This window comes from Lathamus discolor, chromosome 1 (assembly GCF_037157495.1).
Source record: "Lathamus discolor isolate bLatDis1 chromosome 1, bLatDis1.hap1, whole genome shotgun sequence".
NCBI lineage: Eukaryota > Metazoa > Chordata > Aves > Psittaciformes > Psittacidae > Lathamus > Lathamus discolor.
The window spans coordinates 56,405,327-56,429,828 of record NC_088884.1 but is presented as its reverse complement, the minus strand read 5'-3'; the positions used below and the strand labels follow the sequence as shown (position 1 = coordinate 56,429,828).

The window sequence follows — 24,502 nt, the reverse complement described above, 5'->3', positions numbered from 1 at the left end:
ATTTTCACAGCCACATTACACATAGATTAATACATAAGAATGTAGCAGAAGTATGTAAATGCTTTCTAAACTTTTGCATAGAATTGTATTACACCCACAGTTCCTTAACATGATTTGACTCTGCTGTGGACAGGGCCTCAGATAGAGGAGAAACTCTCGGTCTGGTTCTCAATCCATGAAAAGTAATTCAGAGCCCACTTTCCCGTGGGGAGCAGGTGTAGCTATCGCTTCCCTGGCAGCCTGTTCCAGCTGAAGAGTTATTACTACAGCTGTTCAGCTGACGGCAATTACCACTAACGATGGTCATTGTATGTGGAACTCACCTTCTAAAGGTTTCCTCCCAAGAGAGCTAATGTGATGACTGCTGAACTGCAGAATTACACTGATTTCTGCTAAGAGACCAACTGACATTTACCTTTATGTGACCTTAGTGAGCTACAAAATGAATACTCAACCGCAGTTGCTTAAGCATGCTGACATATTGAATTTCTAACTTTTGCTTTCCCTTACAGTCTACAGAGGTTTGAACACCACTGCTTTAAACCACAGAACTCTGAAAAACAAAAACAGGATGTCTGCCTCTAAAGCTGGTGCTGTGTATATTTTTCCTGAGACCGTGCTGTCTGGGACCAGGTTGGTGTAATCTTTCAATACAGTCTATTGGCCAGACTCTCTTTCCTGCTGGAAGGTTGAATCTGAGTGCGTGACAAAAAATATTTTCTCGGCCAAGGGTTGTTGTCATCACAATCTGCATAACAATAGGACCAGCTGGAGATAAAATAAATTAAGGCTTAAAGTTATGAACACCTTTACTCTTGCAAAGATCCAGTGAAGCCAGAAATAATCCAGAAAAAAACAAACACCATCTGCACAATTTAGCATAGAAACAATGCTATTCTTCTTAATTCTTCCTCAAGAGTGTGTTTTGATACTGCAAGAGTATGTTAGTGGTGGTCAACAGGACTTGTAGTTGAAGAGAACAGTTCCAGCGACCATCTGGTCCAACTGCCTGACCACTTCCAGGCTGACCAAATCAAAGCATGGTATTAAGGGCATTGTCCAAATGCCTCTTAAACTCTGACAGGCTTGGGGCATTGACCACCTCTCTAAGAAGCCTGTTCAGTGTTTGACCACCTTCTTGCTAAAGAAATTATTCCTAATGTCATGTCTAAACCTCCCCTGGCACAGCTTTGAACTGTTCCCATGAGTCCTGTTACTGGATCCCAGGGAGAAGAGACCAGTACCTCCCTCTCCACTTCCTCTCCTCAGGTTGCCCCTCAACCTCCCTTTCTCCAAACCAGATGAGCCCAAAGTCCTCAGCTGGTCCTCGCAGGACAAGCTCTCCAGCCCTTTCACCAGTTTTGTTGCCTTCCTCTGGACACATTCAAGGACATTCACATCCTTGCTTGTCAACCAAGCCACATACCCATCCCCAAAGTCTGTATCACTTAACACAGGTAAAGCACAATTATAGCTTCTGGCTTGAATGAGCTTTTGGGAGTGGCTGGCCTTAAATGTTCAGACTAAGAAAGATCAAAAATCCACTGTGCAGTCCCTGTTCTAATACTGGTGCGTATTTATCCTCCTTTTTTCCTTTTGCCACTTAGCCGAATTTCTATGCACTTTGAGAGGTTTTATTGGCACTTTCGTTGCTTACAGACACAGTTTAAGAATTATTAAGCTTATAGCTTACAGACCCCAAATAGCATCAGCTTTTTTCCTCTAAGACCTTGTGATACATGTTAGGCTGCATCAGACAGATAAAACTGTCCTGCCAACAATGGATGGGAGAAAAAACACAGTTTCTTCATGCACTGATGGAGTCATCTTCTGACTGCTTAGCAGAGAATTCGAAAAATTGGGTGGGTAAATACATCAGGCAATAAAGCATTTTAAGCATTTATTGTTCAAAGCAACTACTCATCGAGTGACTGGTATTAACATATTTATTTCATCTGTCAGATTTTATTAGTCTCTAGCAACATCACTCTTATTCAAATTTGGACATCTCAGAAGCAGTCAGCATGAAATAACATAGCTCCACTCAGTTCAGCAGCCGTGTGAGACTTTTACACCCAAGAACCTGAGCCAGATATAGTCAGCAAGAACTTCAGACAACCACAGAATTATATATGGAATATGATGATTTTGTTCTCTACTTCAGGAGGCTGCATTTGTTCACATATTTTGCCCAGATCACTGGAAACAATCATCATTACAGCTATTTAAAGAAACCTTGGCAGCTGTATTTCTACAGAAAGGTAGCTTAAGCTCAATTTGAAAGCTGGGTATTTGGTTTTGATTTTATTGACTCCTTCCACCACCTTCTACCAGAACAGCATACCTTCTCTAAGCTTGCATGAATCACTACCATCAGAAATCCAGTACTGGATGGATTAAGCACTGAAATCTGGGCAGTGTTGCATCCAACTGAACAGGTTTGTTTTCACTCAAGACAATACATTTTAATACATTTCTTAAATGGTAGTATCGCCAGTTTCCAAACAGCCTGATAGCTTTTGCCAAGCAACCACTTTAGTCACTACAAGACTAATGCACATGTGCAGATTGATGCAACAGGTAGCAAGGGTAAAGGGTAAGAACTCTATCTCCTCAGACAATATCTGCCTACTACACACCAAAGGAAGTTTTCAAGAGAGTATGACCAAAAGTAAAGGTTCCTGCTTCAGAGCACATCCCTCCTATCATCTTTATGGCAGAGAGGATTTCAGAAGAATCTACTGTTCACAACACAGAAAAAAAACACCTCAGAACATTAGCTGTAGACCTGACCTGTCATGTTTAATTATCAACATAGCAGCTTACAAAGTTTAAAAGATTACCAGTTACTGGCTTTGGAGTAAAGGTATACTGTAAGATTGATTTTGTAACACTCATAATGCTTGTTGAAGGCAAGGAAAACTTTGCCTTTTGGCAGCTTGACAAAGCCATGCTTGAGTTCACAAACAAGTGCTCCGTGTGAAACTGTCATCATCATAGCATACTATCATTAACTGTTATGTGAAAGCCATGTTTTCTCTCACTTTGCAAAATGAGAAGGTTCATTGCATATATACACACACCTTTGACTGAATACTACTCTTTCTTTGAAGTTTTTTTGTCTTATTTATTGACCTAGTGACTCTAGGATGAAGATTCATTGCACCAATTATCAAATGCATGTTATTCCCAAATGAGTTAAGCACTTTCCATTATGTAGTTCACTCCAAAGGAGGGTTGAGGAGATAGGCAACCTAATGGACACATAACTCGAGAGCATGAAGCAACATCTATGTGAATTAACAAAATAGCTACTTATTCTAACCAGGTAAACAAGCAAAATGAAAGTTGAACTTTTAAGGGGGGGGGGGGGGAAGGGGGGAAGTAAGGGGAAATATATATATATTTTCTTACCACAAATTCCAAGACACACAAGTGTAGGGAATATGTTACTAAGTGCAAAGCAAAAGCCGTGCTGTTTTGGAAAGTTGATGCACCGAAGCAAGCATCGCACACATTAAGACTTACCTGCTTAAACTTCTGCTAAAAGACAAGACAAATAATCATACTAAGTATGTCTATATTCATGTAGAAAACATATGCAAATCAGGAAAATGCAGTGTTAATATCTTATTGTTCATATAGCAGTTTAAAGTCAACCAGAAATATATTTTGTTCTCTGTTTGTCCAACAAAATTCACAACTTGAATAATTAAATACTACATTTCTACACAAAAATAAAGACAATTCTAAAATGAATGCATCCTACTAAGTAGAATTACTCAATGAGATTATCAGTGACAAAGGTGAAAACTGGCACGCCTGACTTCAGAAGCATGAAATTGTCTTTGTTTTTACATAGTACCTTTACAACTTTATATTACATCTATAACTTTTGACATCATGTTTTCTATACCTTTGAAGTTAATTGCAGATATTCAGAAGCTAAACTTCATGCATACATGATATGCAGTGGGTCTTAGAATGTAATAATCATTAATTTGGCAATATTTAGCTACAAGATCATTCTGTTTATATGTACCTGACGTCAACATCAAGAGAAATTAATGGCTTGGATGGTATATTACTTTAAACTGTATATATAAAAAGCATATTACTTCAAATATTCTCCATATTTTTATTTTTCTTCACTTGTATTTTTGGTTACCTTTCCACTATTCCTTTTTCTTACTTTCCAAACAAGAGAGAAATGCATTTAAACTCCAATATGAGCTAGAAAAAAAAAAGGACCAATTTGAATGAAACTATTTATAATTCTCTGATTTGAAAGAAAGTCCAAAATATAGCATGTTGGGAAAATGCAAGCACAAGCATATCTTGTATGAAAGCACAGTAGAGTTTATAGATTTAGTAGACACACCATCTGTATGAGTTACTCTGTTGGACACAATTTAATTCCCATATCATGTGAAAGGAAACATCTTTCTTAAAAAACAATCACACTATAGACTGGAATCATATCGCTTTTAAATTTACCCTGAACACTGTTGTCTATATTTTTCTCTATCTGAAGGCAAGAAATAATTTCTCTTCTTCTTTTCAATTTCAGATATTTACCAAAGGGTTTCTCCAATGACAATTTCATATTTTCTCTTCAAGCGTGAGATTTTCACCAACATTAACATAACATCCAAATGACTAGTTAGACCTTCCTGAGCTTGTGCCAGCTGTGCCACCTTTATGCCTTATATCACCGCTAACTTGAATTCTACTCACCAGCATTGTTTGTATCAGTTTCTGCATGTAAGACAAAGCATTAGTATGACACCAGGATGCTTTGGTCTATCCAGGCCTTGCTTTATGATTTAATGCTCTGCCACACATTTGAAATTTACTCTAGAATACCTGTCCCTAACTGGAATTGTACATTACAGGACAAAAGCATGAAGGTTACTCAAGATCCTGTCAAAATACAATATGGAGATGCCCTACACAAAGATACTACTATGCTTATTTCAAGAAAAAGACATCTGCTAAAGCAGATAAGCAACATTAGAAATCATGCTAACAGTTGCAGTAAACTCACTGATACTATTTTTTTTCTGTCCTGGTCAATCCAGACACCTTCATCATCCCTTAATAATTCTACTTTCATATTTCTGTAACATCATTTCCTTGCAAGCGTGCCTACTTTATCAAAATATTACACATAGTGTAGCCTTTCTATTTTCAGGCTGTACCTAAAATTACAACTTCGTTTATGTTTCCAATCAACACATAACATATTCCTATTAGGGGTGCTTTAGAGCCCAAACTGATTCAGAATTCTACAAAGTATAAGCCTACCTGTAAAACCCAATTTCAGGAACTGTGTCAGCTGCCTTAAAAAGTAGAACTAAGACACCAAGAATGCAAGCCACCTGTTGCACTGCAATTCTTTTTCCAAGTGTCTTACTACTTCCAAATAAACTTAAACCTAAATCTGTATTTTGTCAAAATATTCATGTAGAGTTAAATAAGAGCAAACTCATAATCATGTGCCGCCAGCAAAAAAAATATTTTTAATCAGTGACAAGTCTGCCTCATCATTAATAGGCATTTATATTATCAATTAAAAAACTCTTGTTCCACTCACTGTGCCACGTCAGATACAGCTGGCAGTGGAGACTCTTCTGATACAAGGTCAATGTCATCAGTGAAGCTGTTGGCCCGTGACATTTCCTGGGTATTCCCTTCTAAACGTCTTTTTGCTGCACAAATAATTTAAAGAAATCACAATGAATTAGGCAAACAACATATACAAGCTCTTTCCCTTATTTAAGCTAAGGTAGATAGAAGAAACAGTGCTAATATGAGACACAGCTTTATTTTTTTGTCAGAATCAATGAAGCTGATGTTTATATGCCATACAAAAATACATATGTGCAGGTACATAACTCAAATATACAGAGACCCCTTACAAGAAAGGCTTTTCCTCTTGTGGATTGTCTTCCTGTAAGGAGAAATTCATCATACCCATAATTTCAATATTGGTATGATGATAGAAACAATCTAACTTTTCCCAATTAATATTATAAAGATATAAACTACATATAAATCACGCTTTTGTTTCAAGTATTCTATTTGGTCACTATATTCACCAGTGTTCAGAAATTCTCCCACTGAGCAGAGCCTCAGGTGTTTGAATGCAGTCAGCTCAACAGGGCGACCACAATGGATACAAAGCTGTACTGTAGCTCAGCTTATGTAGCAAGCATAAGAAAGCTACAGATTTCATTACAGATTTGGAAGACGTATGATGGACAGTAAAGGAGTTCACTTGCAGACTACAAAAAATAGAGAAGTGCAGCTAGCCCTGTAACTGATGAAAACCGATGTTTTAAAAAAAAAGTCTACTCTCAATGCTCACTTCCATCAAGTATAGGGATGACTTCTTCCACCATAAATGTGAAACACACATGTACTTCCCTTTCCGAGTTCAGCTACATCAATATCCATATGCAGTTTCTGCTTTAAGGTCTTGACAATATTTTTTCCTATATTTATTTTGTTCAAAAGCTATGAAGTACATATAGCTTAAATTGCTGTGATCTGAAATAGCAATTTTTTTCATGACTGCCAGTGATCCTAACAGTTTCTAAGGCAGGTCCCTATCTATTTTAATTCTGATCGTTCTTGAAAGCTTGGCACATACATCTATGAGCTGTCAGAGTCTAACTTGTAAAATGCATAGGATGATACATATATATTCAAGGGAGAAAAATAAAGACAAACTTGGGGGGGAGGGGGGGAGGGGCAGAGGGTATCACTAAATACCAAACAACACAAGTGAAAGACTAAGTAGTGTCACTTGCATAAACAGTGCTGGGTAAGAAGAAAAAGCAAACCACATGGCAGAAATGAGAAAGCTTGCCTCCCAGAAAGCTAAATTGTTGAAATCTCAAGCTAATTCTAGAGCACCACTTTGTCTAGACTACATTAAAGGTAAATACTGAAAAGCATAGTGACATCAGACACTACTGGACACAATCAGACATTACTGAAAGAGCCATAGCACGAATGGGAAGGAATGAAAATGAAGTCTATGGAATATAATTATAAAATGGCATAACTGAACACTGCTAAAAGACATACAACGACAAAGGTATTTTATTTACATCTGTTGCATTCAGTCACAACTAAATTATGTTTGTAGGGGAAACCCAAATCTTCCTGGCACCTAGAACATGATCTTCTGTGCATTTCCAGCTCTACTGAAACACTGTGGTTGCTCTAGAGGAGCTTTATTTTGTGAGACCTGCCAGTTCTGCACTTGTTCTGAAAAGACATTTCTGTAAGAGAAGTATGCAACCTTATTTCTGGACAAAGTCTTGAGGTACATAGATACAATATTTGAAGCCCTGCTTTGGGAGCAGATTTAGGAATAGGCTTCCCTTCAGTGTCTAAAGAAGCAACATTGCACATGATCACAACTAAAATATTAAACTGGGAGAATTTTGGCTTCAACTTCAGTAAGGTTTTCCTCATAGAAACTTAGCAGAATTTGAGTTGGCCAAAGACAGAATTAAATCACTGTGTCCATGTAAGGCATAATCAAACGAAAAGGAAAACATAGCATTGCTTTAAATTCCTAATACACACTGGACAAATACACAATAAAAAATTTGAAGATCTAGCTAATTCATGGGGAACTGCATCCTTTATAGCACAGGATAGATATCAAAATTGCTGTAATGTGTTTGTCATGATAAGAAGTAGGACTGTATTTTCTGTCATTTCAAAAGGTTGGTCCACATTGCCTTATCAAGCTCATCTCTCTCATCACACTGCTGTCTGTGGTCTGCATCCACAGTCTCTTAAAAAAACCACGAAAACATAATTTGCATTTGTCTTGCTAATTCCTTTTCTGAGAAGTGTTCACTACTACAATGGGTCTTTGCTCCATAACATGACAGTTATGAGAAAACAGGAACAACAGCAGCATGCTGGTTTGGAAACATTCACTTTCTCATTATTGCCTTTTGTGCGTGCTGTGCTGAGCACTGAAGAGCAGCTCTGCTGTTACAGCAGGATGCACCTCAAACCCCTGCTTCTCTGATCATGGACCTGCTGCAGAGACATGTAGAATGTAATCCTGGGTTTAATAACCTCAAGCTGTGCTTGGTTACCTACACCAGCAGGGAAAGCTTCTGTTCCCTCTTTAGGTAGGGTAAAAGCATGTAAATTTTCTGTTTGGTGAAGACTGCTATGATTAGCTGTGACAGTCACATGATTACCTGTGACAGTCTCATCCCACAAGTAGTAAACACACATTTAATTACTACAAGCATTATGAAAAAGACAATGATGTGGTTATGCACTTAATACAAACAGGAGTTCTGTAACATACACTCCATAGTTAATTTTATTAGTTGAACTGAAGATGTGCACTCTTCAACTCCATAAAACTAAGTAGATGAATCATGTCTCAAAGACTGCCCCCCATGCTTCTCCTCTCCCCTCCTACAATTTCCATGGTAAGATCTGTGGATAAAACAGTTTTTGCCAGTTTGGTTACAGACTAGATTTGTCTCAAAAACCTGTCTCTAGCTTATACTATTTACATTAAAAGAAAACACAGCTTCTCCTAGAAATGTTGCTCCTAAATATCAAGTTAAAGCAGAAATAACATCTCTGAGGCTCATAATATTTAGGTGGTGATATTGTAAGATTCCCCGCTACTCTCAGAGCCGCTTCCTTCAATTCAGAATCAGTTCAGATTCCTGTTTTGTGAAACATTAAGCCATCACAAGAGAATACCTGTTAATATTTGTTAATATTAAGCCATACAAGAGAATCCTTGCAATAAAGAAGTTACTTAATACTAAATGACTTTATGCTTTTATCACCCATTAATTCTGTGTGGTCCTGCTTTAAAATACTAACCCATTATTAATGTTTTCTAGTTCACACATCCAAACATTAATGTGAATGGCAAATGCAAGTAAAATGTCCAATGTTCTAAATCTTTTCTGTCCTTAAGGTGACTTAGAGTGGTAAGCAGTTATCTTATTTGAAACACTCTTTCTGGAACCAACTCGGTTTCTGTAAGTAACTGTCACTTTCCCTGAGTGAAATTCCAAAATTCATTTAGATAGCAATGTTCTGTCATGAATAAAAAAATCCTAAAAACCACAAAAAAAGAATAAGATTTTTTGAATGTCAAGAAGCCATGAGCTTCTGAGAAATAAAGTAATTCACTAGAATCACTCAGGATAATGCTTTCATTTTAAGGAAATGTGAAGCATTAAAATACATTTGAAATACACACGGCAGTGATACTTTCCAGAAATAAAACTCAGTTTTAAGGTCCAGCTACTACATATGGTAAGTTTGTAACAGCTGCAGCTTACGCCAAAACATCTATATCTTCCCTCTCTATATTTATTTTAATAAGCTTTCCTCTTCCAAAATGAATTTATGGAAAGAAATGTTTAATTCTTGTTGTTGAAGATTAGCAAGGAGGGAAGGCAAAGAAATATTAAGGGGAAAGAAAAGCCGTCCTTCCTTTCCATGTGCTGCTACTCACAATATTTAGAATCTGTGCCTGTTTGGTTATAAATATAAAATGTTTTATAAACAAGAACAACTGGAAGCAGCAAGTTAAAAATACAGAACGGTATCTACCACAGTACAACAAATACCAGTGAATGCCATGAAACAGGTCAACTCATTAAAAGAAACAACAAAAGGAAAGCTGAATTTCATATATCTCTATTTTTTTCCTTCAGTGCCAGTTTCTAAAATGGTGAGAACACGTAATAAACACATCTCTGGGTTACATCAAAATGTAACCCAGAGATATTTTTAATCCTGTTTTGCTTTATCTAACCGTAGATTCCTTATGTGTATCACAGTAACTTCTGTCTTTGTAGTGTGGGGAAAAAATGAACACCCAATTTACAACTGCAGCAGAAAATACGATTACACATGGTTCCTATTACCATGGTCATCCTCAAACAGGCAATGCCTAATACCAGGACAAAATAATCAGGAAAATTTTGCACTATTCTCAGATAAAAACGGTGAAAGAAAAAGCAGGCCTCTCCTATTGCAAATACTTCCAACTTACTGTTTTTATTAGGAGGTTTGTTAATATTCACCAAAATACTCCAAACAGAAATTTAAAGATTATTCATACCATGCATACACAGCCCACTTTACAAGTGTGCAAAGAATTTTAGTGTCTGCTTATGTTATATTAAAGGTACCTGAAGTTGCTACTCCTAGGAACACAAACACCAAAGAACTGGAAGGCAAGAAGATACATGGCAAATTAAATGGGCACATGGATAGAAACAGACAGTATATTTGAGGCAGTTTAATATAAAACAGTTTCTGTCACATGAATCATAGAATCATAGAATAGTTACGGTTGGAAAGGATCTTAAGATCATCAAGTTCCAACCCCACTGCCATGGGCAGGGACATCACCCACTAAACCATGTCACCCAAGGCTCTGTCCAACCTGACCTTGAACACTGACAGGGATGGAGCATTCACAGCCTCCCTGGGCAACCCATTCCAGTGCCTCATCACCCTCACAGTAAAGAATTTCTTCCTTATATCCAATCTAAACTTCCCCTGTCTAAGTTTTAACCCATTACCCCTTGTCTTATCACTACAGTCCCTAATGAACAGTCCATTCCCAGCATCCCTATAGGCCCCCTTCAGATACTGGAAGGCTGCTGTGAGGTCTCCACACAGCCTTCTCTTCTCCAGGCTGAACAGCCCCAACTTTCTCAGCCTATCTTCATACGGGAGGTGCTCCAGTCCCCTGATCATCCTCGTGGCCCTCCTCTGGACTTGTTCCAACATTTCCATGTCCTTTTTATGTTATGCACACTATTTATTCCTCAGATTGTTAAGTAATAGATTGTGTAAGACAGTGCCAAATAGCTGGTGGCAAGGGAGAGCTCATAAGAGCGGAGGGATAAGGATGACCAGGAAAACCGTAGAGCTCATGTAAAAATACGGGGCTGGATAAAGGCCAGATAGGACACAAAAGGGAAGCTATATCAGTGTTCAACACAGTGAAAAGATTAATGTGTAGAGAACACTGATGAAAGTCACTTGTTTAAAACAGAACTTTATTTAAAAAAAAAAAAAGGAAAAAGGTTAAGGGACCAAAATTAAACTCCTTCAGTGCCACTGTCTTTTTATCACCTTCAGATCAGAAGATGTTAAAACACACTCTCTCATAACACCAGGCTCCATTACTCAATGTAACAAACATCTATTAAGTAAACATAAGATTTAACATTATACATAAGGCTATACCTTGACAGAAAATCCATAGGATGAGTATGCATCCTTTTTCTACAGGGAGGAACTACTTGTCATATCAGAGCATTATTTATTTCTTGTCTTCTCTCTTGTGGCAAGAACTCATACCACCTCACTGCTCAAACTGCAGTATTTTTAAAGCTGTTTAGAGAGGCAACCGGTTTGGGGCCTAGACTGAGACATTTCCAAATCCTTAATATCCTCAGAAAAAGAAAATGGCTTACGAAATCCAAAGCACCTATAAATGTCTGACACTTGATCACCAGCCTGCGTTTAAAAACCTCTTTAACTTGCTATTGTTATTCATTTCAGCAGACAAATGGTATTCAACCTCATCTGAGCAGTAATACTGGAAGAATATGGCAAAACATGTCATTACCACAGACTGAATAACTTCTTTATGAAAGTTATATTATAAGAGCTTTTCTTTATTACTGTTCTAGAATTAAAGAGTCAGGAGTGTACACAGGACTAAACAAGAAAGAGCTATTTTTATTTTAGTTTCCTGCGTTAAAAATTTGAGCATCTGAAGCTGTGATCTTAAATCCTGACTAGGTACTGAAATGAAGGTCATCTGCAAATGCCAAATACACAGACTGTTCCACACACAACTCTAGGAGTTATAAGTGCCCAGTACAGTTTAAAAAGACAAGCCACTTTATGTACCTAATTTTAGGAATCTAAATTTATTGTCATGAGAAACATGGCTGATACTGTATTTCTTGTACATTCCCCCTGAATCTGATTTTGTTTACAGGGGACCTGCAGGAGCAGACCAAAATTAATTAAAGAGTGGTTTGCTGGCAGAACAGAAATAAAAGAGCATCTAAAAAAGTGAATTGAGGAATTAGAATAAGCTTGAATTTGCTGCAAACATATTGCTAAGTATATGCATAAAGTGACATGCACTACTGTTGCTGTACGTAGTTACATGTTTGGCTGCAAGTGTTTTAGATAAACTTCAACATCTGGTTTCCTGTGTATCTGATTTGAAACAATCAGCACTCAAAATGCACTAATGCTGACTTTATTTGTTGTACATTCTTTTGTTTAGATAAGCCTGCAGGCCATATTACATACTGCCTTACACCCCATGGAACCACAATCACTCACAACATGTCTAATGGGACAGCATGGAGATGTAAATGAATACCAACACATAATTCAAAATCACAAAGGCATGCAAGTACTGGAAAACATGCAGAAAGAGAACAATGAAACATACTTCTGACTGCATATGAAAATGCGGCTACCTATCCAACTGCCTGAATATCCTTGCAAGACCTAGCAGAAAAGGATGCAACAGATTCACACACAAAAAAAAAAAAAATAATAAAAAAATAATTCTCCAGCATCATGAATATTGGTCTACTGAAGAAAAAGTACCCTCAGCACAAAATCAACTTCTTTAAATAAAACATACTGGCTTAGAATATTTAGCTGAATATTTTGTATGAAGTAACTCGTAGAGTGAGGAAATGTCCATACCACTGAACCTGTGTAATGTTTGGCATTAACTGGTTTAATTGATAGATTAACAGGTTTGTTGATAGATTCAGAAAAGTGGGCAGAAACCAGCTGCACAAGGAGTTGTAAGTACCTCCTCATACACAGATATGACCTGTCAGAAGAGAATTAGAGATTAATGGAGTATAGTAGAGAAGCATGCAGTGTTGGTGCCACTCACTATCTGTTCAGATAGCAATTATTGTATTATTATGCTCATGACTGGTTTTCAGCTTTCCTCATGGAAATGCCCAGAACAGAAAGCTAGAGGAAGGTGTTTCCAGTTCCTTGTCAAAATAACAAACTAAAATTTGTTCCAAAATAAATATTTTTTATTATTATTTTTTTTAAACAGTGCTAAACACAGCTAGCTGTGAGTGAGCTGTGGTCATTCTGCCATCATCAGTTAGTCACACTGCACACTGGACAGTAAGTTGAATATTTATGCTACATAGCTAGGTACGTAGCATGCTGCCTGGATGCTTCCTTCTGACCTGCCTTTCCGAGGAGAAATGATACAGCATTTCAGGAGTACATACAACTCTGCCAGCGTTTTTCCATGTGCATGCACAACATGCCCTTAGAGCCTCTACTTGTTACAACAAAATTTACCTTTATGGACCTTTTTCCTGCATCTTACTGAGCCAAACAGACTAGAAGACACAAAAAATAAGAACGCCAGAGAAACAGGCAGCCTGTAACTGAACCTTAGAGAGGTTTCTTATTCTCAAGCAGAACCATCCATAAAAATTTCCCATCTCTTAAGATACAGGGTTTATCCGTGTGTATCTCAGGTAGAAACCTTTCCGAGGTTTCTATGTGAATAGAGAAGTGAACACTGACATCTTTGGTTTAACTTTTCTTCTCTCTTGGGCTCTGCTCCTGAAAAAAAAGTAATACCCTTATTGGTATGAAAGCACTAAGCTTTCTACTAATCACACACACAAAAAAAGCAGGCTTCCAAACTCAGTTAAATGTGTGCAGTTGATACGGATGGTAATAACAGGTAAAGTCTGGCAAAGAGGTTGGTAAACAGATTTTCCTGGTTTGTTGTGGAAGAGCAGCATTCAAAGAAACCAACAGAGTGAGTTGCACAGCAGACACACAAAGCAAAATAAGACAAAAATAGCTTTAAAAGCGATCCTTCTCCACTGCTTGTCTCCCCCATCCCCCCCACCTTTTTACAGAACAAGAACTTAACTTTAAAATGAAAAAATTAGTAGTCAGTGAAATGTAATTTGGCAGCTTGTTAGCTCTGCAGGGAGAGCTCAACACATACAAACTCTTAGAATTACACATAGGGAATGTATCATGTAATATAAATATATAAAGTTACTTTCCATTATGGGATTCAGAACTGCCATTATAGTAAAAATGTTTATTTTAAAAAGGAAGTACAGTTTTAGTATGGCTATTAAAGAAAATAAACCAGTCTGAAAACATTTTTATTTTTCATGCCTCTTAATGCTCAAAGTATACAAACTGCAGTGAAAAATAAAATTAGAAACATCTTCTGAATTGTTGTCAGTGTTTTGACTCACAAGAACACAAAACCCAATTATTGTAATTACAGTGAAATATGACACAATTATTTGCTCATCTAATGCAGTTCTTTGCATCACACAAATGAATCCTTGTAGAACAATTCCCCATTGACTAGCAGTTAATCACAAATTCAAGATATACAACATTATTACCAATCTGCTTATTCCACACTGACCAGAATAAAATGTTGTAAACTACAGTAAATCTTAACACTAGAGGAAATAGTTGCCTTATTTGTCCTAAAAATCAAAGCAAGTTCAGTGAAATAATTTGTAGCTATTGACTGCACTAAGTCAAAACTATTCCCAGCTAAATCTCTGGTTGTTATCTTGTATATTCCAGGTGAAAAGATACTACATTTCATGGGAGTGTTCTTTCCTATTTCAAATAAATTTGCTCTGAATACTTATTTGCTAAATGTTGAATGATAAAATATTCTAGACAGGGCAGTAATTTGAGTAAATGTCTAAGTTACAACTATTAAAAAAGGAATTCAAAATAGCCACTATTATGTATACTCAATATTATGAAAAATTCTGACTGACATCTTCAATCATAGAATTTGAACTCTAACATCTTATAAACACAACCCTCCTCATAAGTTATCTCCCTAAAAATGCTGCAAACTAACTGAACATGTTTTATTTAAAATTAAATTCTATGTATTTCAGAAATACACTCTTATGGCTGTACTCTGGAGTTATTAGCTTCAGAAGACCTAGCATAGCTAGTATTCCACACTCCCAATAGCAACCAAAAACTTACATGACAAGGGGACAATGACATTTATAACTGAGATACAATTCTAAGCTGACATATGCCCTAAGTCAGAGTCCTAAAGTCTTTCCTTACTGATGACATTGTGGAAACACATTCGAATCTGTCCCGCAGCTTTTAGGGTGACCTTGATTCTCCTCTGGCAACAGGCCATGATTTTGTTTGAAAAATCACAGCAAGAACCACGCTGACAGATGTAATGTGACACACAGGTCTGCTGCATGTCTTGCCTTTCCTTCCACCAAAGGACCTTCATGCAAGAGGGTGAAAAAAGCTTACTCTTAGAGCACACCTTGCACTTCCCAGTTTCACTGGCCCACTCTCCCCGTAAAATGCATCTACATGGAGAAAAATAGCATTCCTCTTGAAGAGATGTGCAATGAAGCCCTCAAAAGCAGAGAACTGAGAGATACTGCTAGTGCCAAGATTGCTGAATACAGCAGTTAGTACTGTAGATGCTACCAATTTCAAAGAGAAATCTGGATGAATGCTCAGTCTGAGGAGTGACTTGGCTGGGATCAGCATCTTTAGAGAAGATATTTGTAGATATACAAACCATAACAGGTATGTATTCTCTTACCCTATCAGTCCCATTACAAGGCTTTGGTTCCATCTGTGGTCCTTTAAGCCACATTACTGAGGTAATCTCTGCTATGTCTGAAAGTGATATGGCTTAATTATCAATCTTAATGTCATTAATCTCATGATTTATCAGAGTTGACATTTTTATATATACACATAGCTACAGATATTGAACCCCAGCAGAGACAGCAGGGAAAAAACACTTCAATATCATCTTGATTTCCAATCAGTTAATTATTTTAAACTAAAAATGCAAGCATAATTTGTTTTGTAATGATCAATGTAAATTGATCATGTATTATGGTTTCAGACACAGTGTCAAAAGGACACAAATTACAAATATGATCAGGACACTCTCCTTCCTGTCACTGGCCAACTAAAGAAGTTCTGCTATCTGTTGACACACAAACCACAGACTATCCTTGCAGAATACTCCCTGACTTGAGTTTGTACTCTCAACCTGACTGCTAGCTCCCTGCCAAAAGGAGGTTGGGTTTTGAAAACAAGTAAAGGCACTTTGTTCCAAAACAATTCCTACTGCATTCAAAAACTAGGTTAGAAGAGAACAAGTAACCCTGCCTTTCCCTTTGCCTTTGGCAAAAACCAGATACACAGGTTACATAAAAAAATGTTTAAGACTTCAAGTGTTCATTCAGCAATGGTTTCAAGTGATAGCCATTTTGTTTCATCCATTAAATCTGGACAAAATGGATGATTCGCTACATATATTTATGGTAATTAACTGGAGGGGTAGCAAGATTCCATGGTCATTCAAATGCAATCATATATGTACCATCCTGGAATGGTTTGCACTTTTGAATAACTGCTGAAACGGAAGAAACAGCTGGATTTTCCTAATATCAGATAACAGATCAGGACAAAGAACTGTATTATGTACTGCCTTGTCTCCAACAGAGGTGAAGAGCAGATGCACAAGGACAGGACAAATATACAGTGCTAGCTTCACAGAAGACTCCCTGGGGTTTGCAGCTGTGGGACTTTCCAAGTCTGACGTGGTATCCAAGAACTCTTGATGGGTCTCATTCAGTAAATTTGCTCGCACAGAGTTGAGAATACATCAAAATTTGTTTACACTGACTTTAGTACAGATCTGAACGTGCACTTCCCCGGTGAACGGATAGTTCATACAGTAGTCTCAAAACACTGTTAATTTTACTATTGGGAAAATATGCAACATTAGTGAAGCACCACGTCACAACCCTAGAAAGTTAGGATATAAGTAAAATAAATTTTATTTCAATAAACCTTTAGAGGAAGGTATTACAGACCCTGGAAATAACAAAGGCATAACCCAAGAGGCAAATTACTTCTTTTTGAGAGGATAATGTGACAACCTTTTTACAATCCTGAAGCATTAGACCCATGATTTTCACTGCTATTTGGACTCTTGGCATCCTAAAGGCTACTGGCTGTTGTACACAGGGCTTTCAGACCAATAGAGAAAAATTAACATCTTGTTCCTCATCTCCCCTTCCTCCAACCCCCTTTTTCATTGATGCAATGCATTGATGCAGTTACTTCCTTGTTCTGAGCATTGACTATGGTTTTCTTATGACTTGGCTTTCAAACTACAAGTGCAATAGTATTCTCTCATCCAGATTTGGGCGTGGTCCTTTTTCCCATCTGAGGAACAGGTTTAAATTATATTGAAGTCACAAATTAAGGGAAGATGTTTCTGCTTGGTTCAAAGTACTGACCACTTCTGGCTTTGCAAAGGTTATTATAATGGTGATCTTTGTTAACATGGCACAGAAACACCTCCTTGACAAGGACCTGCTTCTTTTAGGCCCAGATCTAACCATCGCTCATCTAAAACTACAAGAGACTCACGATTGAAACATTAGTGCTCTCCTGATGCACTCTGAGGTCCTTATAGAGTGGCAGTCAGCACAACATACTCAGTTACTTGCAGTTCAACAGGTTAAATGAAAGCTGGCACCATGGAGACAAAATTCAGCAGCATTATTTACCCTGGAGTAGTTGGTCAGTTGCAAAAGCAGCTACTTAGATACATCACTGAAACTGAAGAGAGCCTTTATACAACAAAACCTTATTTTTTTCATGGCTAAGATTGATTCCTTTGGAGAGAGTCTCATGGAAAAATCCACCTTATTTCAGCCTCTGAGTTGAGACAAATTCACACTACGCAAGTGAAGGTGTAAAAATTTAGGATGCCCTATCTCACTGCAGCATGGTTTCTTCAGATGTTTGGCAGAGAAGCTAACAAGATAGACATTGGAAAAGTCTCTTGGATAATTCAATCTCAAACAGAGAAGAAATGCATGACCCAGTCACAGCAGCATCTAAGCGAAGGGAGGGAGGGAGGGATGGAGGAACGGAAACTTATTAAGATCCGTTTAGTGCTGGAGAGGGGAGATATGGAAATGAAAGAGGTAGAGAGCATTAAAGCTCTCTTTAATAAGCCTTATTCTGAATTAAATGTTTTAAAATAAAAAACAGTAAACTTGTTCAGATGAATATTTTCTTTTTCAAAATTACTACTGACACAGACTTTATAGACCTCAACTTGCTCTCCATTTGTAAGTGAAGTTCAAGAAGTATTCCTCTCCAGGCTGTTTCCACTCCAGCTAGTCTGTTTGGGATATACTAATGCATTTCTTTATCTAGCAAGCATCTTTACCCCTTTAAGAAGACTTAAGCAGAAGATAGCAAATAATGTAAATTGAGGATCTTTACCAAGCATAGTAAATCCCTGTAAAAGCCATCACTATCTTATCCAACTAGATCTCTATCAGCTAAAATTGATGTCATTCGTATGACATATGAATAGGCCTACTGTTTTATGACTGTAATTTTGCCTTATTAAAAACAGTGCAACCACAGAAACTGGAGATACCATTTCTGCAGCAACAAAAGGAAAAATCCTACATAACACTAATATTCTATTATGCTAAGACAAGTTTGCATGCACTATTGCACACATTTTCTGCTCATCAGGTTGTCTGAATTAATCTCTGTGAACCTTACGTTTTCTGGGCCCCCACTTACACCAAAACATAGGTGCATTCTCTCTTTTACTGAAACAGCAGCCAATCTGGGCCCTTCAAACAAAGAGCAAGAGGAACTTGTAGACTTCTATCTCAGGTTGCCAGCACACACTTGCTTCATGATGGCTCACTCAGCACAAACTAATCTAAGATAGATTCAGGTCAACCTGACCTGAAATGGATCTTAATTGAGTTAGTACAACCAGGTCTAGAGTATCCCATTGCCACGGTCTGATTCACCCCATTAAAAACAAAATGAAAAAGCCACTAGCAAACTAGCAACAAATACTGGCATTATGCTGTGCTTTTTTTTTTTTTTTTTTTTTCCTGACAACTGGAATCGAATTCTGAGAACTCAGCAAAATATAACACTTAAAGGAATATGAATGGATCCAAAGGGCCAGAACATGGTCACAGTTTACATACCTATGAGGAACATTCAGTACCAGGTTGTGTGAAAGCCAGAATTCCTGGAATTAGTTATCAGAATTGTTTTACAGATGCTTTGCTCATAATTCACCATATTCAAAGATGAAAAAAAACCCACATCATTCTCTTTTTAGAGAGGAGTTTAAGTCCATGCCATCTACACACAATTCTTGTGCTGGTGAGACCACATATGTCAGACCATAATAAGAACAAAAAAGAGGAAACCCAGGATTTTTTTTCCTTGATTGACAATGATGGAAGATGCTTAATGCAGAAATAATATATGATTAATATACAATTGTAAGACATCAGCATCACTTTATATTTCCAAGCTGGGCACGTTTCTGCTGAGTTGGGTAATACCGACCACATTAGTCATAATAGAAGACAGGAGGACACTATATACAAGTCTTACCCACATTAGCATGGAATACAAACCAAGAGAATGCCCTAACAGAGGAGGCAAAGCAGAGAGGAAGGGATATCCAGAGTGATTGATCACCCTTCCCTATACCCTCTCTGGGCCCTATCCCAGAGGAATTCACATAGAAATCATTGTCACATCAGCTGGTATAGTCGCTGCAAATTTCTCTGCAGGAGACCACTAAGAAGGTAGAGCTTTCCCCAGGGATATATTATTCACTTTCGGTTTCCAAAGTTGTTCATTTAAATATAAATGTTCTCCTGCAAGCGAACAGGATTAATATTGAAAAAGAGTATATGTTCCAGTTTTTTCAGCTTCTTTTATAAGGAGAGAACTCATTGTCCACACAAAACATTGTTTAAATGCATCAGGTTTTTTCCCTCATATCTCCCACCAAGTGGCTTTCTAACACTGTTTAGCATTTTATCCAGTATTATTATTCAGTTCAGTGATTCCTTTAGTTTTAACAGAACCATCAGCTGAAAAGCAAATATCAATAGCATGCTATAAAATTTCAACACCTTAATTCTGCAAGAAAGACTAAGAATTTTAAGCACAACTCATACATAATAGACAGAAGGTGGGTTTTTGTTTTTTTTTTTTTTTGTTTGTTTGTTTTTTTACATCCTCAAAGTTTGCTCAGAATTCAACATCACATCCTATCAAAAAAGTAACAAGGTCAAATTGTTTCATCAGTTGTAGTTCAATGCTAAAGAGTTCAGAATTTGGCCCAATTTTAATCAATACAAATAAGCAGTCTTACTCACTTAGAAATTCATTAATTCCGATCAATATGTTTCATACAACAGCTGCACAAAATCAATGAACAATGCAACCTATACAGAACATTGCAAATGTTTGCTCATTAGGAAATTACTGTTGTTTTCTATTTTCTTTCCAAAAAGATAACAACATTGCAAAAGAGTGTTTAGCCAAGTATTCCAAACTAAAGGTGCACCAGTTGTATGCACACAGCAGAGTACTGGACACTCCACACTGAAGGGGAATCAGTTCCAGATGTTTTCTACTGATTAATATTCAGCCCAAGCAAGGTTAAGTAAATGACAAGCAGCTGCTTTTCTATTTTGCAAAAGTCATGAAAAATACTCTTAGAGTTCTGCTTTCCTCTAACTGGCAGACACATACTGCAGCACCCATTTTACTAAGTTTTCATGATTAACAGAGACTGTGGACAGTCTTCAGAGAAACTAATTCTTTTCAGTCTGTCAGATCTCATGCATATCACAATTAATGGAAGAAGTTCAATGATGACAACAAAACATTACATACATCCCTAAAACACAGCCGTTCTCATTATATATGCTACTTTCTACTGGACTCAGTAGAAATAAAAAAACCCCAAAAATGTTAGCATCACTAGATCAGATAATGGCTCAATGTAATACTGGCATCAATGTACTGACCCATTGCTCCACTTCAAAGAGGACAGAAAAGTACATTGATTTCATGTTCTTAGACATAGCACTCATGTGAACAGCAGAAAGGAAAATCTTAGCCAGCAATAGATGCAGCAGGCATAAATAGGAAATTATTCAAGTACAATGATTTACAATATAACAGCAAACAAGAGCCCTTTAAATGTGGGAATTGTCTATGTCTAGTTACCCCTCTGAAGATTGCTTGAACCTTTACTTGCAAAAACCAAAGATCATCAACTGGAATGTGTCCATTTTTACCAGGCACAGAGGTTGAAGCAAAGTTTTATTTCTCAGACTTCTCTCCTCCTATTTATACTTGGACATACAGGGGGTTTTTTAGCACCTAATAGGATTAAACTGATAGAAAGGTGTAAAAGTCCTTTGCGCATTTATCTTTAGGCAAATTGTCAGGCCATATTTTCCAGCACAGCACTTATTCCAGGTGTTGCATGGAAACATTTCCAAAGCACAAAAGTAAAAGCAAAGATTCCCATGGATTTGTAGCTGGAAACATCTGGAAAGAACACCATGCATACCTGTATATCACAACTATTTTCCAAGCATCATCTATGAGACTGCAAACAGCATGATATGTAAAGAGACATATCAAGCAAAATAAAACTGTTTAAAGAGTGGCTAACACCCGGGCATCTAAACAGGGAGCAAAACTAAAAAAAGGAGAACACACATATGTGTTTATGTATATACACACACATACACACACCCACATCCATCCCCTCAAAGAACCAGTTTATTTTACTTCTAATTCTGGAATCTTTTCAGGCTTCCCAGCACACAGACAAGGTAAAATACATAAAATACATGCTTCACAAGGCACATTAACTCACATTCAAGATGCAAAGTATATTTTAACAAATAGTAAAAATATATTTGCTACTATACCACTTAAGTAGAACCAGCTAAAAGCACCATAGTTTTTTTTTAACATGATGTCCTGATCTCCCACAATAATGTTTTGTCATTCCCATCATAAACAACACATTTTAGTGGCTAAAAAAGTAGCTTTATGATTCTGGATTAAATCAGATCTTGTTTTCCCCACAGAGCATTCACTGCATTTTCTGCAAAAAACAGCTTCTCTTCTTGCAAAAGCTGACATTCTTGATTACCACTCCTCCTTGTTTATGCTAACAATAAACAAACATGTAGGCCTATGTTTAATACTGCATTGACTAATAGCATCCTTCACTTCTGTAATGCTGTGTCAGTCTAAAAACACTTCATAAACAATTAAGACTTGCAATCTCTCTATGACAGAGACAAGACTTGTATTCATCTAACAGATGACGCAACTGAAGCACAGTGAGTTAATTGTCTGCCCAAGGTCACATAGCAAATCAGTAACAGAGCTAGGGCCAGAATCCAGGAACACTGGATCATGCAGCAGCCCCTCCTCAACAGAAGGTAAGCCTTCTACATACAGCCTCAATACCAAAACAGGGTTTCTGTTGCTGTCTAAGAGCCCACTACTATATGCTGGAGCTTTATCGTTATCTTCTGTTTTAATTTTAACATCTCTAGCTACCTCTGTTTTTGTTGTTGTTGGGTTTTTTTTTTTGTGTGTGTGTTTTGTTGTTGTTGTTGTTGTTTTGTGGAAAAGAGTTTGAGGTAAAGCTGACAATTCTTGGCTTTTTATGAAAAAAGTGTACACACACACACCCCAAAAAAAAAAGAGAGAAAATGCCAAACCTTGTCCTTATTCCCATTAATAAGACTAAGTACCTGCTTCTTACCTTCAGTGAAAAGGCTCTGAGGTAGTTCAAAGACACCTTGACTTCCATACAGTCACTATGGAACTGTAATGGAAAACCTCACAGCCTACAGCACTGCAGTTGCTCTCTATGACACCTCTGGCCTACGTGCTGATTGGGTGGTTCCCCCACCCTTTTCCCTTTTATAATCCACTGGATCACACAGAGATGTACCTTGCATTTTGAAATTAAATTACTGTTGTTAGAAGTTTGGTCTGTGGCATGTTACATCACATATTCTGTATTCAGGGTTGCACTGGAGTTAGACTTGCTACCTCACTGAAGCATATAACACAAAGATGAGATTTTAAAGTGGGAGTAATGAGACAAATCTGAATTGCATAGCACATACTTATCTGTACTTTTAAAGGCAAGTTTCATAGACCATTTCTCCAGGCAAGCTCCATTTACATATTAGTTTCTTATTCTCTGATGCACAATCTGCATTATAATTTTTAATATTAATTGACTACTTAGAACAGAATTAGAAAATCACAGTCTTTACCAGAGTTCAAGCACTCTACAAAAAGGAAAGCCTTAAATCCCAAATTGGTTCTCCCCTCCCCAAAAAATAATTTAGATCATAGGACCTAAAAAAAGGACAGGTGTTGCAGAGCTATGCTGCACTAGAACAGACTCGGCCTACATGGGCTCATTTGACTTCAACACATCCCCCAGTGCTAAGCAGCAAAGGGGTTATCTGTTCCACACTGGTATTGTGTACCATTAACAGCTCATTAATAGATCAAAGATCAGGTCAAGCAGGTGCCTCCATACTTGGTATGAAAAAAGCGTAGAAACAGAGCACTGTAGTAAATTACTGAAATACAGGATTAGCAGGGAAATATGAATCAGGAGTCAACTGCATGAGCATTGCTTCCTCTGTAGAAGGCTCACAGGCTATCTTCCAAAGCACTCTCAGCCACTTCCGAGTTGATATCAACTGCATATTGAAGAAAACTTGCACTCTAGTCCATGATCTGACCCACTGATGGACTTATTTGATAACACCAGGCTCAGAAACCTCTCTGAACACATTTCTCAGTTAAATAGTGAACCAATGGTAAATATTTTGTTAAGTATCATCCAACAAATTTTCATCCCTCTTGCAGTGGCCTAAGATAATTTACCAGGCCATAACCCAGATCCTGTGTTTATGTACATATGAGGACAAGACAGGAAAGAGTGATTAAACTCTACATGTAAACTGCCTTCTGCCTCTGTCCTAGCTACCAACACATACTAACACACCACTAAATACCCCTGTGTATACCCCAGATACGATTGCTCTCTGCCAATTCACATTCATTCGTGCACAAGTCCATGGAACCCAATGAAATCCATCTGCAGGTCCTGAAGGAGCTGGCGAATGAAGTTGCTAAGCCACTGGCCATCGTATTTGAAAAATCATGGCAGTCAGGTGAAGTTCCTGATGACTGGAAAAAGGGAAATATAACCCCCATTTTCAAGAAGGGGAAAATGGAAGACCCAGGGAATTATAGACCAGTCAGTCTCACCTCTGTGCCTGGCAAAACCTTGGCGCACATTCTCCTGGAAGGCATGCTAAGGCACATGAAAAACAACAAGGTGCTTGGTGACAGCCAGCATGGCCTCACTAAGGGGAAATCCTGCCTGACCAATTTGGTGGCCTTCTATGATGGAGCTACAGAACTGATGGACAAGGGTAGAGCAGTTGATGTCATCTACCTGAAC

At 37.6% G+C, this 24,502-nt stretch overlaps 2 protein-coding genes across 2 annotated transcripts in view; one reads left to right on the top strand and one right to left on the bottom strand.

Annotated features, from left to right (window-relative positions):
- Nucleotides 1-24,502, top strand: part of CCDC91 (coiled-coil domain containing 91) — a 562,122-nt gene that overhangs the window by 106,194 nt on the left and 431,426 nt on the right. The gene's annotated exons all lie outside the window — the stretch shown is intronic.
- The window catches only part of LOC136010716 (potassium voltage-gated channel subfamily KQT member 1-like), a 475,694-nt gene that overhangs the window by 375,457 nt on the left and 75,735 nt on the right, over nucleotides 1-24,502 (bottom strand). Inside the window, exon 12 of the mRNA XM_065672339.1 lies at nucleotides 5,597-5,711. Coding sequence (XP_065528411.1) covers nucleotides 5,597-5,711 — 115 coding nt within the window. The remainder of the gene's footprint in view (nucleotides 1-5,596; nucleotides 5,712-24,502) is intronic.